The following is a 16885-nucleotide window of genomic DNA, read 5'->3' as shown; positions in this document are numbered from 1 at the left end:
CTTCAGCATAAAATATTACTGCTGCATAGCTGCATGGGCTGCTCTGGTTAAGGACTGTTGCAGCACGGATGCTGAGCTGCCTCGCCTTCCACTGATGGCCTGACAGCACGGCAACATCTGGTTTCATGTTTTAAATTACTTTCTCATGTTAAGATGTCTTGTGGTGGCGTTCTAAATGCAGCCTCTTGTGGCAAATATAAACATGCATATTACTCTTTCAGACAACTGGATTACCAGAGGCTTCTCCCCTGAATGAATCTGGAATGAATGAACTGGCTCAAAATGGAGCTATAGCTTAAACATCCTTTAAATCAAGTGCCTGAATACTGGGGGGCTGACCTCAATGATAACGGGTGACTAGTCTCGTAAACCTTCCTCTGCCTGATTTGGCAGTCATCTGGCTTCCAGAAACAGTTATGTTAATATGTTAACAAATATGTTACTATGGGAGAAATCAGTCTAGCCAATGTGGGTGACTCCTATATCAGCCACCCCCAAGAGGGAGAGAGCTTTTGATTTGAGAGTTAATGCAATTCACAACTTTACGCCTTTTGTTGAAATCTAAAAAAAAAAAAAAAAAAAAAAAATTTGTGCAAAGGGGTTTTTTCCCTCCCACAAATCTTGCTCTCTCTGAAACAAGAAGTTTAAATTTGATGATCTGACTGTTGCATTCTCAGGAGTCTGGATTAAAAGTTAATCAGCCAGCATCCTTTGCTATAAGGCTGAATGGGGCGAAGGGCAAGATCGATGCTAAAGTCCACAGCCCCTCCGGAGCTGTAGAAGAGTGCCACGTGTCTGAGCTGGAGCCAGGTGAGCACGGCTTTACGTTGGTCAAAACAAACTGGGTGACCTCCAAAGCATGCTTGCTGCCCCATAGCGCAAGGGGGTTTAGTCCCTTTGGCTTGCGAGCAGCGTACCCAAGGGACGAGCACCTCGCCTGGAGAATGACTTCTTAATGTCACGAGTTGTTCGGTCAGGGTTATGTCCATGCTTTTCCTAGATAGCCCATGAAATGACTGAGCCCTAACTTGTGTAAGATACAGATATTTAAGTCTTGGCTTGCCAGTGAAGGTACAGTGATATTAGTCATGAAAGAAGTACGATGTGGTTGTTGAATTTAGCCAGGGAAGAAGTTTATTTTTCAAAGGTATGCTTCCATCTTTGACTAATAGTTTATTTTTAACTCACACTCATTCCTTCATACAAAACGTCAAGGAAGCTGAATATAAGCAAACACTACAGAAAGCTCAACACCTGTTTCAGCAATGAGCTTTTCTTTTTCACTTGAAGTCTGAATGAGTTATGGTCTGTACCATGGACAGACAGCAGCTGTCCGGCTGGGGAAGACCAGTCCCTTCTCTGGGTTAACACACAATCAAAAATGTTAAATATCAGCAAATTGCTAAATGGCTTTATTAAATAAAGGTGCGGTATCTGTGGTGTCAGAGCAGCACACTCAGCCCACTGGTAAGATTTGGCTTGCTCTTACCAGCTGCTTTTCTTCTCTGCACTGCTCTGTTGACCGCTGACAGGTTGGGCTGTGATTAAGCTGTCATGTTTAGTGCATGTGTGAGGCAAATAGCCCTAAAATTCACCCTGCAGACTAGATGACAGCTGAGATCACATCCTAGTAGACAAGGTGACAATGCAGCCCGTGACACCTCCTGTGATAAATACAGTGTTTTCCTACTTAAATATGCTTAGCAGCTTGTGTAGCTGAGTTTGCATAAGCTGGGACCAAAATATGTCGAAGCGTTACAGAAACCTTGCTTGGGTTGCTAACCAGCCCTGCGCTGGGCTTAATTGCTGTTTTATTGTTATCTCTGATATATCAGAAAAGCCACTTCTCTCTTGCAGATAAGTATGCCGTTCGGTTTATCCCCCATGAAAATGGGATCCACTCAATTGACGTGAAGTTCAACGGAAGCCACGTCGTGGGCAGCCCTTTCAAAGTGCGTGTTGGCGAGCCCGGGCAGGCGGGCAATCCCGCGCTCGTCACTGCGTACGGATCTGGCCTGGAGAGCGGTACCACGGGTAACCCTTCTTTTACAGCACTGATACAGCCCTGTTTGCACTTTGGCTTTCTGAGAGAAACAGAAGCTGTTCCTAGGCATATTTTTACATGACTTACCCTGCTAAGGCAGCTGAACTAACCCCCATACTCTGCCGACCTGGGCGTATGCTAATTTTGCTTTTTTGCATGCTCCTCAAGTCTTATAACCATCAATTAGCGAGTCTGCAGGCTACACTGAGCCTTAATGAACCTAAAACCTCTGTAAACCAGCAACTGCAGCACAAGTTCACTTGAACTGGTTAGCAGCTGGGCTACGACTCCGCCAGTTAGCTTAGCTCCACGTCGGTGGTCCCTCAGAGCTCCGAAGATGCTCTGGCTCCCTTCGGCGTGTGAGCACGATGTCTGCAAAAGCTGGAGGCTTTTGTGAATGCAGATACTGAGTTGGCTGTCTAATTGAAGGAGTCTTGTTTAACTTGCCTACCCCTGTTAATTAAATGGGTATGAGGGTGTACCCAGTTACCTTTTCTTCAGTGCTTGCACCTCTGAGTAATTTCAAGTTAAATGCAATATGATGCGTAAACTCTAGGGAGTATAGTGGATTGTTCTGTTTGTAGTGCGCTGTATGTGCTTCAGATGTAGTGTGAACACTGACTCTTCTTGGAAATCTGACACCTAGTTATCTGCTGTGGCTGCCCCATCTGATAGTTCTCAACTCAAGAATGTAGGGTTTAGGGTTTTGGTTTTTTGGTTGGGGTTTTTTTTTTTTCATTTATATGATTTATGGTCTTAGTAAGAAAGTATGAAAACATTCCAGGATATGCACTTCAATTTATTTAATTGTGTGCTTTCTTGGGCCACACACACAGATGAATAGCAGAGTAAAACCAATTTAGGTTTTTTTCCTTTTGATATGCAAGGTGATAGCTAGTTCCTTACCCTATCTACTGCTGTCTTTTGTGGATTCCATTTCGTACCTTTTTTCTCCACGGAAAAAAAAATAACAGCAGTTATTCAGTCAAAGCTACTGCTGTTCTGCAGAAACCAAGCAGTTGATTTTGGAAACGTGTATATACTATGTAAAATAAAGATATTATAGCCTGTGCTGCTTTAATAGGTGGAAACAAAAGCACTCATTAATACTAGCCACTGATGCATCAGGGACAGGGGAATTTTTCTCCATCTATAAAGGTGCTTGGGGTTGTTTTTAATCTAAATAGACTGTTTAACTTCAGCAAAGTTACTCTGTGCCCCCTTGTTGAATCCTGGCCGCTGCCAAAAGTGCAGTGCCCTGGGAGCTGCTGAGCAGCGTTTCTGAACAATGATCTAGTGTAGAGGTTTCAATAGCCGGTGGCTGAGCACCTGAAATGTCCCCCCGGGAGCGGTGCGCGTCTGCAGCCTCCAACAATGCGAGCCTTCATTTGGGGCATAGGGAAAAAGCAGCGACGTCGGAGCAAGAAGTCTTCGGTGAGAAGCTGTGAAGCTTGCTGGCTTTGGAAAGTAATTTTCCTCTGGTTGAGCAGTGCACGTTGCAAGCTGACTGCCATACCTCCCAGGCAGGCGGTGCCAGTGAGATTTACTGCTAAAGAACTGGAAGATGGTACAATGCTCTGTGGAAGCCGGGTTCTTCCAGCATTGCGACACAGCAGCCTCTTGTGTGGAGAGGCTAGAAACTTCTCCCTAGTTTGTCACCACCCTTGCATGCTTCAGTCGCAGCTGTAGTAAACTTTCCCATAACTGTCCTGGTTTTGACTGAGCTCGAGCGCTTTATGCCTCCTCAGCAGTGTCTGATAGAACAGCCCAAAGATCATAAATATTTGAAGCCAGAGTTTGACAGTAAATGATTTGGGGCTGAAAGCCTTGCTTAATTTTTTTCTTGTGTTGCTGGCATTGTGTCATTGGCTTAGTATTAGCAGCAGTAATTCAGCTGTGTTAACCAGATGCTGTAATTAAACAAGCTTTTGTTCCACAAACTGCTTGGAGTGCTGTTGCCGAGCAGTTCAAACAGCCATCCCCTCCAGGAGATCTCCTGCCCCTCGTCTCTCTTGCTTTTTTGTGGGCTCTTCGCTGCTGATTTACGGTCCAGGCAGCGAGACGGTCCCGAGCTTTCCCGACCTTAGCCGTGCAGGAGGCTGTGTTGGCAGGGGCTCCGACGCCCAGTAGAAAGGCTCTTGTTCTGAGAGCTGTCTCTCCAAGCCAGTCTTTTGATGCCAAGATCCTTCCGTCTTGGTCCTGAAGGGCTCTCTTGACCCCTTTTCCCACCTGCCCCGCATCACGCAGTGTGAGGGGAGGAGGGAGCTGGGGTGCCGGCAGGGAGACGGCCAGGCTGCAGAGCCCCCGGTCGAGGATGCTGGCGGGAGGCACGCTGTCCCTCCCTGCCTGCAGCCTTGTCTCGCACCGAATTACCTGTTCCGATTTAATAACAGGCTGCTTTTGTAACATCGGGCGTGAGGAAGAGTGTGTCTTACTATGCTCCGTCTTTCTAGGATTGCAGTCGGAGTTTTTCATTAACACGACCAAGGCTGGTCCAGGTACCCTCTCTGTTACAATTGAAGGGCCGTCAAAGGTGAAAATGGACTGCCAGGAAACTCCAGAAGGTTACAAAGTCATGTACACACCCATGGCTCCAGGAAACTATTTAATTGGAGTTAAATATGGTGGACCTAACCACATAGTGGGCAGCCCCTTCAAGGCAAAGGTTACAGGTAAAAAGCTAACCAGTATTTACTGTGTGCCTGAAGTAGTTTGTGTCATTCAGCAAGTATGTCCCTCCGAGATAGTGTGGCATTCAGGTCTAGAGGCCCAAAAACATGAGAAGCGAAACGTTTCTCCCCATCACCTCCAAAGCCTAGGTGAGGGATCTCAGGAGAGGCTACAGGAGCATTAGTCACAGAGCTTGCCAGCTTGGCTCGGTGGAGGGCCGTAATCAGCTTCGGGGAGAATATCAAATCCTGACCTAGTGCTAGGGCATTGCACTGGCAGTGGGAAATACGACTTATTTACCCACTTCCCCCCCAAAGCCTGAAACCTGGTTGCTTGTAGCGTACTCGATGCCCCTTTTGGACTCATTTTGGTGCAGTTGCCACCTAACCAAAGGTCAGTAATGTCTGGGAGGGTTTCAGATGATATGAGGAAGGCTGGATTAGGAAGCTTACGAAGCTCTTTCTCTTTTCGGTGCTGTGTTTAAGCACAGACTGGAGTTCATCTCTACTGCTTTCCCTGAGCTAGTGAACCCTCTCCTGGTGCCTGTGGCGTGGTGGTGTTTTTGGGAGCGGAGGCAGGGACTGCGCTCCCCCGGGCTGGGACATGCTCTGCTTTCAAAATGGGTTATTGCAAAATTGCACCTGCTTTTCTGCCAACTCGAATCGTTTTTGGCATTTGGTGATTGGAGCACAATTAACTCTTCTTAAGCAGCCAGCTTTGCTTAATGAATCCTGAAGTTCCTGTGGTCCTTTAACCACTCAAGGGCTCTGGGATGGGATTGTTGCCAGTGTTGCTGGAAGATGTCAGCTTAAAAACCCAAGTAGGAAATTGCTCCTCTCTAAAAATGCATTTTGGATGCAGAATGCATGCTAGTCACTATGAGGGTTTCAAAACCTCCTTGTAAATGCCTTTCAGATGGGGTGAATCTGAATGTCAGAAATCTTTTCTGTTTCCAGGACAGCGACTGGTTAGCCCAGGCAGTGCCAACGAAACTTCTTCCATCCTGGTAGAGTCGGTGACAAGGTCGTCGACTGAGACTTGCTATAGCGCCATTCCCAAATCCACCTCGGATGCTAGCAAAGTAGTTTCCCGGGGAGCAGGACTCTCAAAGGCTTTTGTGGGTCAGAAAAGCTCCTTCTCCGTGGACTGCAGCAAAGCAGGTACGGGTACAGGAACCAGTGGGATGTCAGTGTGGTTTAACTGGATGTTTTTTGCCCTAAACCGACTTGCAAATTCAGAGCTTGAGGTGATGATCTGGTTTGAAAGAAAAACTCTAAATGCTACATGGTGCTCACCAAATCAGTCCTAACGCAGAGGCTGTAAAGATGCCGGTTCCTCTCCAAATGGCTTTATCTGAGCCAGGTGCACCTGAAAGAAACCACAGGGTTATGGCATGAGAACAAACAGGTTGCTGAACTTAAGCAACCTTCATGGTGCATAATAGCATGTAATGCAAGGTGTTCCCGTAAGCCTCGAGCACTGATCATCGTCATCTGGGAGCTTTGCGGTGGTGGGTGGATTACAGGCCAGCCGTGTTCACTGGTCTCTGCTGTTAACTTCTAATGAAGTACTTGAAAGGTAGTGCCTGTTCACTTTCACGAGCAGTGTTAATATCTCCTGTGCTCTAGTTAGATAGTGGTAGCCTGTCAGGTCTGGCAAAAGGCGCAAACAGGCCCTTGCTTCTATGAGGTTGAAGGCTTTTTTAAATAAAATTCCCTCTTATACCAAATTAGCTTAGCCATACCTCAGACTACCACTCTGAATTAAAATAACAAAATCCTTGTGTTATGGAGCTAATATATTATGGTACAACCATGCTTGCTTGTTTAAGCTTAGGAATGCTAACAGTCTGTTATTCTGCTGTAGGTTCAAATATGTTGTTAGTTGGCGTCCACGGACCTACAATACCATGCGAAGAGGTATCCATCAAGCATTTGGGCAGCCATCAGTACAATGTAACGTACGTCGTCAAGGAAAGGGGCGACTATATTCTGGCGGTGAAGTGGGGTGATGAGCACATCCCTGGGAGTCCCTTCCATGTCACCGTTCCTTAAACTCGCCGAGCATCGAAGTCGATCTTTGCGTTTGCAATTCAGATGTAGAGTTATACTGGGTGCAGTCCTGTTGCAAAATGCAATATCTAGATACAAACAGCTCACATTTCAATACAGTCAGAAGTAAACTTTGTAACTTTTTTTTTTTACAAGCATTTCACTTCTATCCTACTTACCAACCTAATGTCAATCTATTTAATGTCCTTCTCAAATTGTACCTTTGCAGTACTGTCCGGGTCACTGCTAATGTTTGGAGAATCATGTGGATAACTAGACACTAATTTCCCTTGCGGATGTTAAAGACTTTAGATGCTAATTGAAAACTGGAATTTGTCTTTGTAATTGGGTATCTTAACTACTGATTTTATTTGACTGGAGACTTTACGTTTTAGTTATGGAATATGACTTGGGCTGTCCCCAGTTCAAATTCTTTTCTGTAAAGAAATGAGGTAAAACTGGTACTATAATAGGTGCCTTTGTATACTTGATCAATTTTAACGCATAACATTATAAAAAGCTACTAAAAGTGGCTTTACCACTCAAATTTGAAATGTTCCTGAAAATGCTTTGCTAATGGTTTACATTTAGGAAAAGTTTATCTTTTATAGCAAACCAAAAGCAGACTGAAAATGACTTCCTGGAAGCTTTCAGCCTTTTTATGTTAACGCTTTGTAAATCTAGACAGGTAGCTTTTTGGCCATGATGCTAGCAATGTGGTTTTTAATTCGCTTGGGATTCTGGTGAGATTTTTGTAACTTTGCAGGTAACTCCCCATACTCTTATTGATTTACTTTAAGAACAACCCCTGGTTTGGCTGGGTAAAATAAAGCCCCTAAACTTGCCGAGCCAGGTGTAGCTCTTGCCTGTGTGACCCAAAATTGATGCAGGTCAGCGCACAGCTGTGTATGGGAAGATCATCAGTGGTTTCCCTGGAGGCTGCAGGCCAGGCGAGTAGCTGAGATGCTGCAAAGAAGCCAGCCTGGGGGTGGGACCCCACATCTGTAGTCAGGTATGGGGTGGGAGGGAGGGTAGGTGTGTGAATTTACCAATAATAGCAATACCGTTCAACAAACCTGTCTTTGGTCAAAGTCATTTTATTATATCTCAGTCCAAGGACATGCATGAAGCACGCTCATCTCTCCTGAAATCCCCTTCATGCTGCAAGAGGCATTCTTGCTGAGGGTCAGGGAGTGAAAACTTTCCATTAGAACTTGTCTGTTTGTCCTGGATTACGCCATGCTACTTCCCAAGTGCATATCTGAATTGCTGTCGTCTGCTGGGGCTTTAGTAAACTCTCCAAATGAGCTTTAACTCTGCGATTAGGAGAAGGTAGGATTTGTTGAAAATGTGTTGAAGTGTCGCTGTCTGTCCCTAGGGAGAAGTTTACGCTTACGGTTCTGTAGCTATGTGTGGATGCACTACTCTCCAGCACAGTCATTGGGGAAATAAAGGAAGGTTGGGTTTTTTTACTGTGCTTTGTTTGTGCCTTAATGTGAAATGCTCACTACATTGTAAACTAGGAAGTAAAAACAAAATAAACTGGAATAAAATGCAGGATTGTAAAATTGTATCTTATAACTTATTAAATAGAACTGTTTGCTTCATTAAAATGTGCATGTTAAAAACAACATTGGATTCTTTTCATATGTAGTCAGTAAAGTTCAAACTGAAACTACAGCATGCAGCAGCTTCAGGCGGACCGAATAACCCCCAGCCCACAAGCCGTGCAGGTAGCTGTGAAAAACTTGGGCATAACCTCAGGGCCATTCTTTTTTTTTTTTTTTTTCCCTAAAACAAAATGTCTGGCAAAAGTTTAAGCCATGGCATAAACGTACTGGGCGGCAGCAGGCAGAGTGTGAGCGGGGCACGACACAGCCGTGCCGGTTTTCCCCTGCGTAGACCCCAGCCAGGTAGTGGGGCAGCGGAGCTGGGCACCGGCACGTTGCCGGAGGTGCTGGCAGAGTTACAGGTCTGATCCCGGGGTGCTCCTCCGGGCTCCCTGGGGTTGTTTGCAGAAGGTGGTTCCCAGCACGGCACTGCACATGGGCCAGCCGGCTCCGGTGCATGGCCATGGAAACCAGCAGATGTTTTCCCAAACACGGCTCCCACTGGAAGCCCCGCTGAAACCTGAGATGCAGCAGCTGCCAAGGACTTTCCTGCCCCAGGTTTATCAGATTATTTCCTTTTTCTAGTTAACTGTGTTTCATTAGCTTTGTACTACGTCAGCTTGAACCTCCTATTTAATGTTTTTAAACAAAATAAAACAAAAAAACCTGGATACAGCTTTGGGTTGAGTAAACCTTGAGAGCCTCGTGCCCGTGTAACTCCTATTTCCCCGTAACCCTGCTCTTGTCTGGCCTTCTCTTGCCTGTTACTGCTTGGTGTCTCGGTCTAATCACACTAGCTGAAATTAATGGGAGTTGTTTGTGAAGTTGATGGACCCTGAATGTTACTTTGTCCGAGGTTACCTCCTGCAAAGGCTGAGCTCCGCTTCAGGGGAGCAGTTCTGCCTTGCCTGGGCACTGATAGCTGTGGGGTGGCCACAAAAATTAACTTGCTAAGGTCAGCAAGCACCCAGTGGTGTTGATGAGAAGAGCTTCTGGTGCAACTTGGGTGCGTTGATCTTCTTCGGCAACAACATTCAACCAACTCCACCGGTTCTGGCAGCTGGGGACTGACTTTGTGTTGGGCACAAAGCAGTGCTTTGCGGGGCACTGTGCTCTGCTTTTGGTCTTTGGCACCTTGACGAAGGTTTCTATTTGCAGCACCCACCTTAGCAGGCAGCTCTGGGGCTGGGGTGTCGGTGTACCGGATTACTGGTGTCCCAGTGCCTCTTGCTGGGTAGACTTGCAATGGTATGTGATGCACTGTCTTCATTATTTACGGAGGACTGGCATGGTTGTTTTGCCTGTAGCAGTGGAAGTGGGTTTTTTTTCTGCCAGTTTGCTTGAACTTAAGGTCTTTTTCTTCGTTTATAATCTCTCTCCTTGGTGGTGGTTTGCAGTAGGATTTGGGCACCTGGTACCTGTGAGTCTCGCTGGGAACTCATCCATTCCTTCTCAGCTGGCCCAGACTGTCCTGCGAGCACTTCACTGGGTCTGGCAGTGCCCTCGGCAGCCAGCTGGACCCTTGCCAGGGCAGCCCGTAAGTCAGGGCACCGCCACATAGGAAAGCCTGCTGGCACCCACTGCACCTCCCGGAGGTTCACCGGATTTTTTGGTGGGTGGTGGAAGGTAAGTCCCTGCGGCACACCAGTTACCTGGGGATGGTAACTCTCCAGAGCATCCCATCCCTGTCTGGTGTTGGTGGTCTTTGATGCCAGAAGCATTTGTTCATCTCGGTGGGCAAGGAGAAGGGGTCTCTGGAGGTGATGTCCTGGAGCTGGAGCTCCTTACAACCTGCACTCTCAGCCTGTCCTTCTCCACGCTGCTCAAGTCCATCCTGTAGCAATCCCTGTGCTGTGCTTGTTCCTGCCGTACCCTGGAGTCTTGCTGCATGCTGGCCGTCTCCTTTGGTTTGGGGAGCTGTCGGAGTTCCCTCTTCGGATCCCTCTGGGTGTCCCTGGCCTTGCCTCCCTCTGTTCCTAATGGCCATCGCTGGAGCCAGCATGGCAAATGCCTCCTATACTTGGGCATTGCTCAAAACTGACAACGGCATTTTGTCTTGTGCAGCTCTCTTACAGAAATGCAATCAGGAGAGCATCCGCCACTTCTCTTCTGATGGAAGCCTCTTGGAGGCTGCTCCTGGGGGGAGGCGAGCTGGGTGATGGCCTCTCCACGCACACATAGCGTACTTAAACCTGCTGACAGCATCGCCCTTGCTTTCTGCACCACTCACAAATGTGAATGGATGCCTTTTGTTTTAGTGTGCCCGATACAAAAGATGCAAGAAGTCTCGTGTTGGCTGGGGGAGGCAGCTCGTTACAGGCCTGGCTCTGTCAGGCGCTGACAGTGGTAAAGGTCCCAGTTTGCTGTGGGTGTCCTTCACGCTGGGCACAAAGCTGCCTTCTGCAGGGCTCCAGTGCCTGGCTGTGCGTCATTCCGGGGGGGGACCTTGGGCATGGGCGCTTCCAGCTGCTGGCTGGTCCCAGGCTGCAAGGCACACTTTAAATTTTGCCAGGTCTATCATTTGCCTCAGCGTTACCCCAGCAGTGTGGGGATTTGCTTTTCGAAGTAGCTTCAATCTTTTTTGAAATAAAGCATTGAAGTGTAGCTCCTTCCAAAAGGTGTAAGGTGCTGTTTCTGCTCAGCTCATTGCCTCAGGCAAGGGAGAAGGGGATCCATCCAGGGCCTGCCAAAAGCTGGTCTTCTCCTTCAGCGTTTGCATGCCAGTAAAATAGTTCTTGTGCCATTTGTCACCTGGTATATTCTTTTTGCAATATAATAAACCTTGGGTGGTATTGTTTAGGGTGTAGCACCAAGTGCCTTGCTTTATTAATAGGCTAAATTGTGTCCCCCATGATGTGTGTGCTGAGGTTTGCTGGTGAACTCGTGGCAGCTGGGGAGTTCGGTGACCAGCCGGGCTGGGTGTGGGGTGCATGGGCAGAGGGGGGACTGACGGTACCTCTTTGCCCTTTCCAGCATCAGTGTAAGTAAGTGATTATCTTTAATAAATTAAAGATATATATCTTTAATTATTTAAATTAGTAAATCTTAAATTATTTCAAATTAATCCTTGAATTATTTTAAGAGGATATATATATATGCAAAAAAAAAAAAAAGATAATCTAGTATACTTAATTTTTCTGGTGATGTTACTGCAGCAGTAAGTCTCCAGTCCAGGCTAGGCCTGAGACTGCGCAGAGTACTTTGTGTGTCCTAAATGGATCTCCCTTCACCCACTGAAAAGCACTGAGCTGCTCTGACATTTATCAGGTGTATTAGCAATGCAGGTGGTGGGGCTGCTGCTTAGCAGGACTCTGGTTTTGGTCAGATGATGCAAACCCTGTAATTAGTTTTCCCTCTAATTGTCTGTGGAAAGTGAGATTGTGAAGTTTCCAATCCAGAACCTGCTTTTTTTTCCTACTCAGTTTTAACTTCTAACTGTAATTGTTTCAAACTGATTTGATTTTATTTTCATTTTCTTTTACCCCACATTAAAATGTACTTGCAGTACAGACAATGCACCTTTCTTTCTATTAAAAAAAACCAACCACCAAACTGTTTATTAATCACATCATTGAAAAGTCTGTCTGAAGTGGTTACATACAAACAGACATCACTTGACAGAAACTGGGATTGAGTTGCATGAAACTGTTAATCCAGGGAACGGCACAATGTTTTTTACACAGTGTTTGTTATTTGTTTGAAGAAAGACTCTTTCCAAAGCATTTGTTATCATGACAGCTGGCCGCGCCGCTCTCTCCCACGGGCCAAACGAAACTGGTTGCCCAGTTTGGCCTCTGCCAGGTCAGGGACAGCTCTGGACCCACTGGCACACGGGGGGACAGGGTCTTGCAAAGCTGCCATCAGCATCCCCAGGTGTTTTTCTGTACTCTGTGCCAGCTGGCTTGGAGGATCTTATTTTTCTTATTTTATATATCTCCTGTCCACATCCAGAGCAGCAGAAAGAAACGTCTGAAGTTTTGCCAGTGGCAGTGCAGGATGTGCGGCCGGAGCACCCAGCCCCACCGAATTGCTGTGGGCTGGGAGCAAAGCCGCCTGGTACACACACCTTTCAACATCAAACTCCCCAACTCCTGTAAGCAAATGTTTATTTTAAAAAGTATTTTTCCCCTGTGTTACAGTAACTTAGAGATATTCACATCCCCATCCCACCGTGAGGTGCCACATCTTCACGGCTCTGTCCAAGCTGGAGAGAAAGCAGCAGGATGGGCTACAGCAATTATTTTTTCTCTGCAGCCTGCAGTGATCGTTAACATTCAGCAGGTCCCTCTTGCTGAAGGTTATCAAAACAGCCCGGCTGCCAGTTCTCCCTCTTGCGCGGGGCTGTTTCCCCAGGACCTCCTGGGAAAATGCTTTTAAATGGCTTTTCAGAATTTCTCAGACTTCCAGAGTTAATTTTCATAGTTGTGAATTTATATTGCACACTTAGAAAAAACATTGTCACTAAATCAGGCTGGATTTATAGCTCATGTCACTATTAATTTGGCTAGGATTTAAAGCACGTTCTCTATATAACATGAATGAAAGGCTAATATATGTGATTTATAAAAAAAAATTGATAGGCAAAATATAATTTAGTGGGACCTAGAGGTATGTTTGACAGCTCTTTTCTGTGATGAACTGCCTTTCTGCAGGACCTTGGTACTGCAAATATTTACATCCATGCTTAGCTGGAAGTCTGTGAATCCTCTGAGCCCTGTGGAAGAGCTGGCCTTGCTGGGAGGGTATTTCTTTCTGACAGTGACGTCCTGCTAGGGTATTTTGGGGGGGGAGGGTGAGATTTTGCATCTGGCTTCACTGAAAATGGCTGGGGTCAGGCCCTCCTCCCAGCTGCGACGCACAGAAAGTGGGCACGTCTCAAATGCCAGCATTTGCAGAATTTTTCAGGGAAGTTTCTGGTTACTTTGCCAATATGGAAATTAATTCCTATAAATCTGTCTCCTGACTAACAGAAAATACCCTGCAAACACTAACAGCTGAGGCACTACATTTAAAATGACACATTTTAATGTATTTAACCTTGTTTTTCGCACCAGCTAGAAAACCAGAGCGCACAGAAAGGGCGTTCATAGTTTTATACCAGGTGATAGTGGAGAGGTGGTGTCGCTTAACCCTTGGGACGGTGGAGAGGAACGTGGGATAAATCTGGCCCCGGGGGTTGCAGAAAGAGCCCCTGACCCAAATTGCAGTTTCCCCCAGCACCGGAGAAGGGGGTCGGCGGCATTTGCCGCAGGCGGGCACGGCACAGAGGGGATGGTCGCGCTGGTGCTGGAGCGGCCTCGCGACGCTCCTAAAACCAGGTACAAACCACCAAGGGGAGAAGCGGAGTTGCTGAAAGAGGTCCCGAGGGGTCAAGCAGACTGGAAAGGCTGTGATTGCTGGTGGGCTAAACCAGCTGCCCTGATGCTCTTGGTGCAGGTATGGCAAGGGACACCAAGGAGTCCCCCGGTGGATGTGCCCCGTAACCTGCCAGCACCTACCTGGTCCTGGGAGCTGCCGCCTGCAAGCAGGACAATTTCGTAAAGGTCATAGCAGCGTGTTTCCTACAACTGTGGGCAATGAATAAACAGGCCTGGAGCAAAAAAAACGTGCTACCTTTTTTGTTGCAAAACTCATTTACAGACACAGCGAGACCAGGGATGCTTCGGGGTGAGCTGCGGGCTGGCTCTCGACAGTGAATAAGAAAAGGTTTGTCTAGAGACGTGTACGGGAACGCACATCCAAGAGCTCCCAGCCAAGGCTGGAGTAGTGTTTCCTTGCCGGAGCTGGGTTTGCCGGCTGTGCTGGGGCGTCTGCGTCTAAATACGGTGGGGACATCCCCCCCCCCGGCCCGATGCTGGATTTATAGCGGTGCCACCAGAGGGGGCCCTAATAATATTTAATGCGTGCGCGGCCCCGCACGGCGGGGTGGCTGGATGCCCTTGCAGAGGGAGAAACCTGCGTTATCCTGGGCAAGGGGCTGACAGAGGTTGTGGAAATACTTTTAATGACCCATAGGTGGAGGGAAAAAAACAAAACAAAACAGTGAATTTTCACATTGTTTTCCGTTTTGAATAAAGGCTGGGAAAAGATGACTGCTGTCTTCAGCTTCTGCTCTCTATCTCCTTGGCTTGCTTGGCAGAGAAAAGCCCTACCAGGGACCACCGAGCACTCCGCTGCAGGGAGATTGAAAACAAGGTCCCCGCGGGTGCCATGCGAGCACTGCCCAGGGAGTCCCTGCTCTGCTCTCGGTCCTTTTCCGCAGCAGATGCTCCATCAGTGAGTGGCCAAGTCCAGCCTGGGGCACCGAGCTTCTCCCCACGATCCCTCCAGATGCCCAGGGAGCCGTGAAACAGCCAGACTCGGACCAACTGCTGCTTTTGGTAGTCCCATGCTGGTAGACTCTTTAATTTTTCTGTCTTTGATATTGCTGTCAGTGCTACTGGTCCTGCAGTGCGATAGTGCAACACAGCCTTTCTCGGGGCTGCAGCTCAATTGCTTGCTGCACACCTGCAAGTGGTCGTACACCTGTAGACGTGTACATCTGTATGTCCAGATACAGGATGCGTACAGGTCCCAGCCCAAACCCCGTCAGTGGCGGCTTTGGCACCTGCTTCTGTTCACCCATTGCCCACATGGCGAGGAAGCAGTGGGAGCTTTGGAGGGTGTTGAGGCTTGAATTGCTTGTGTCTGTGTTTATTTGTGCACAGTTAAACTTTCAGGAAGGCAAAACGAACGTAGATGTAAACCTAAATAAGAGACGTTGTGGTACACGTGGGTATTGCCACGCCAAAGGGCTTAAGAGCTGGGGACACTTGCTGTGATGCAGAGGGGACAGTCCCTGGTCCTGCTGACCCCTGTCCTTCTGTGCAGTTTGTTAAATGGCACATCCCAGCATGTTTGATTGATGATGGTTTATATATAATTTTTTAATGTTCCCGTAATGCTGCATGTTCAATCACAGTGCATGCTCCACCAGTCTGTGTCTGGGGATGTACAGACCCCAAACAAACAAGCCAGGTGGGTCCCTGTGGGGTTTTGTACTAGCTCTCCTGTGTCCTCATTGCTGCCAGTACCTAAAAGGAGGCAAAAGGAGGTATGTAGGGCCTTGCCTGGGTCCAAAGGGTCTCTCATCTTGTGGCACAGGCACAGAGGTGTCGGGGCCCTCCAGGGTTAGTGGGGAGCACTGCCAGGGCCAGGAAGAGGACACGAGCCCTGTTCAGATGAGTCCAAGGTGCAGGTGGAGATGATGGAGGCTATGGAGAAATGGCAGTCCTGCCCCAGGCTGCTGCGGTGGGTTCCTGGGGGTTTCCCTGCCAAGGGACTCGCTCCCCCAGGGCAGCAAAACCCATACTTACCTGGGGTTCTGCAGGACGAGGGGCAGCCCTGGCCCCATCCCCGGTGCAGGGCAGCAGGGACCTCCCGTGGGGCTGGGGAGGGGGGTCTCTGTGGGGTGGTGGAGACCTCAGGTCTGTGGGAAGCGAGGATGCCTCCAGCATCATGCATTGGAGAAGGGCTTCCCAAGGAGCCAAACCTGAGGGTTTGGGGTGTCTCAGCACTTTTTGTTCAGCTGAACCCTATCTGCTCTCTGTTCTCACCTGGCCAGGGCTGCTGTGGAGGAAACAGAGTTTTCAGCTTCTGAAGAGCCTCTTTGTTTCTCTCCCTGCCATGATCTGAGACCTGGCTTGCATGAGACAAAGTCTCTTCAGGCCATTTTGGATTCCCAGTGTAAAACTTCTGTCTGATCGTAAATCAAGCTCAAGAAGCCTCATTGATTGAAAGAGAAACTTTGTTCTGGCTGCAGAATACATTGAGGCTCGTGCAGGCTGGGACAACTTAAAAACCCCTTTGCAGCTGGGACAGCTGGGTAATGATCCCCGGGGGGGGAAATCTAGAGATGACATGAACTGTTAAGCATTTCAGGATGTAATTATAATATTGTCTAATGAATGCATGGAATAAACACAGGAATATCTATAGAGACCGACTGTGCTGACTGTATGAGGTTTGGACACCTTCCAGCCCCTATCAAACATTATGAACCAGCCACAGATGCTGTCTGTCTGCTTTGAGTCCCACAAAAGTGCATCCCAGCTCTCCACAGAGGAGCATGATTTTGCATTAAGATGTCTCTCTGCTGGTCAAACGCTCATTCTCTCTGCAATAGCATCTCTAGACTGACAGCCACTAACATCATGCCCGAGGCTGCAGCTGCTGCAGCAGCTACTCTCTGGCCACATCTCTTAGCTTCAAATGTTGGGTAAAGGATTATATTTAATGTCACAAAGAAGGACAAAGATTTTCAGTAAAACTTAGTCGTAATTACATATTTTTCATGATTAAATTTATCCATTATTTCTTTCCCGGAGTGTGATTTATTCCTTTGTGCACTGCTGCTTTCTGAAAGCCAGGAAAGAGTAGGGACTTATGTAGAACTAAGACATGAGGCCAGATACTTAGACTGATTTCAACCTTCACATGAACCATCGCTGCTGTCAGCCAGACAGTGGCAT

General features: G+C 47.6%; 1 protein-coding gene across 4 annotated transcripts in view; it reads left to right on the top strand.

Annotated features, from left to right (window-relative positions):
- The window catches only part of FLNB (filamin B, beta), a 73026-nt gene extending 65285 nt beyond the window's left edge, over positions 1–7741 (top strand). For 3 of the 4 annotated variants that reach the window (XM_010572245.1, XM_010572236.1, XM_010572230.1), the window contains 5 exons: positions 678–810; positions 1858–2034; positions 4498–4716; positions 5671–5874; positions 6581–7741. In XM_010572245.1, coding sequence (XP_010570547.1) covers positions 678–810; positions 1858–2034; positions 4498–4716; positions 5671–5874; positions 6581–6768 — 921 coding nt within the window. In that variant the 3' untranslated portion in view covers positions 6769–7741. The remainder of the gene's footprint in view (positions 1–677; positions 811–1857; positions 2035–4497; positions 4717–5670; positions 5875–6580) is intronic. The other variant, XM_010572253.1, reaches the window with a different exon arrangement.
- The last annotated feature ends 9144 nt before the right edge of the window (positions 7742–16885 follow it).

The sequence above is a fragment of the Haliaeetus leucocephalus genome, unplaced genomic scaffold, assembly GCF_000737465.1.
Source record: "Haliaeetus leucocephalus isolate CR32 unplaced genomic scaffold, Haliaeetus_leucocephalus-4.0 Scaffold2, whole genome shotgun sequence".
Classification (NCBI taxonomy): Eukaryota; Metazoa; Chordata; class Aves; order Accipitriformes; family Accipitridae; genus Haliaeetus; species Haliaeetus leucocephalus.
This window is presented reverse-complemented; position numbering and strand designations above follow the sequence as displayed.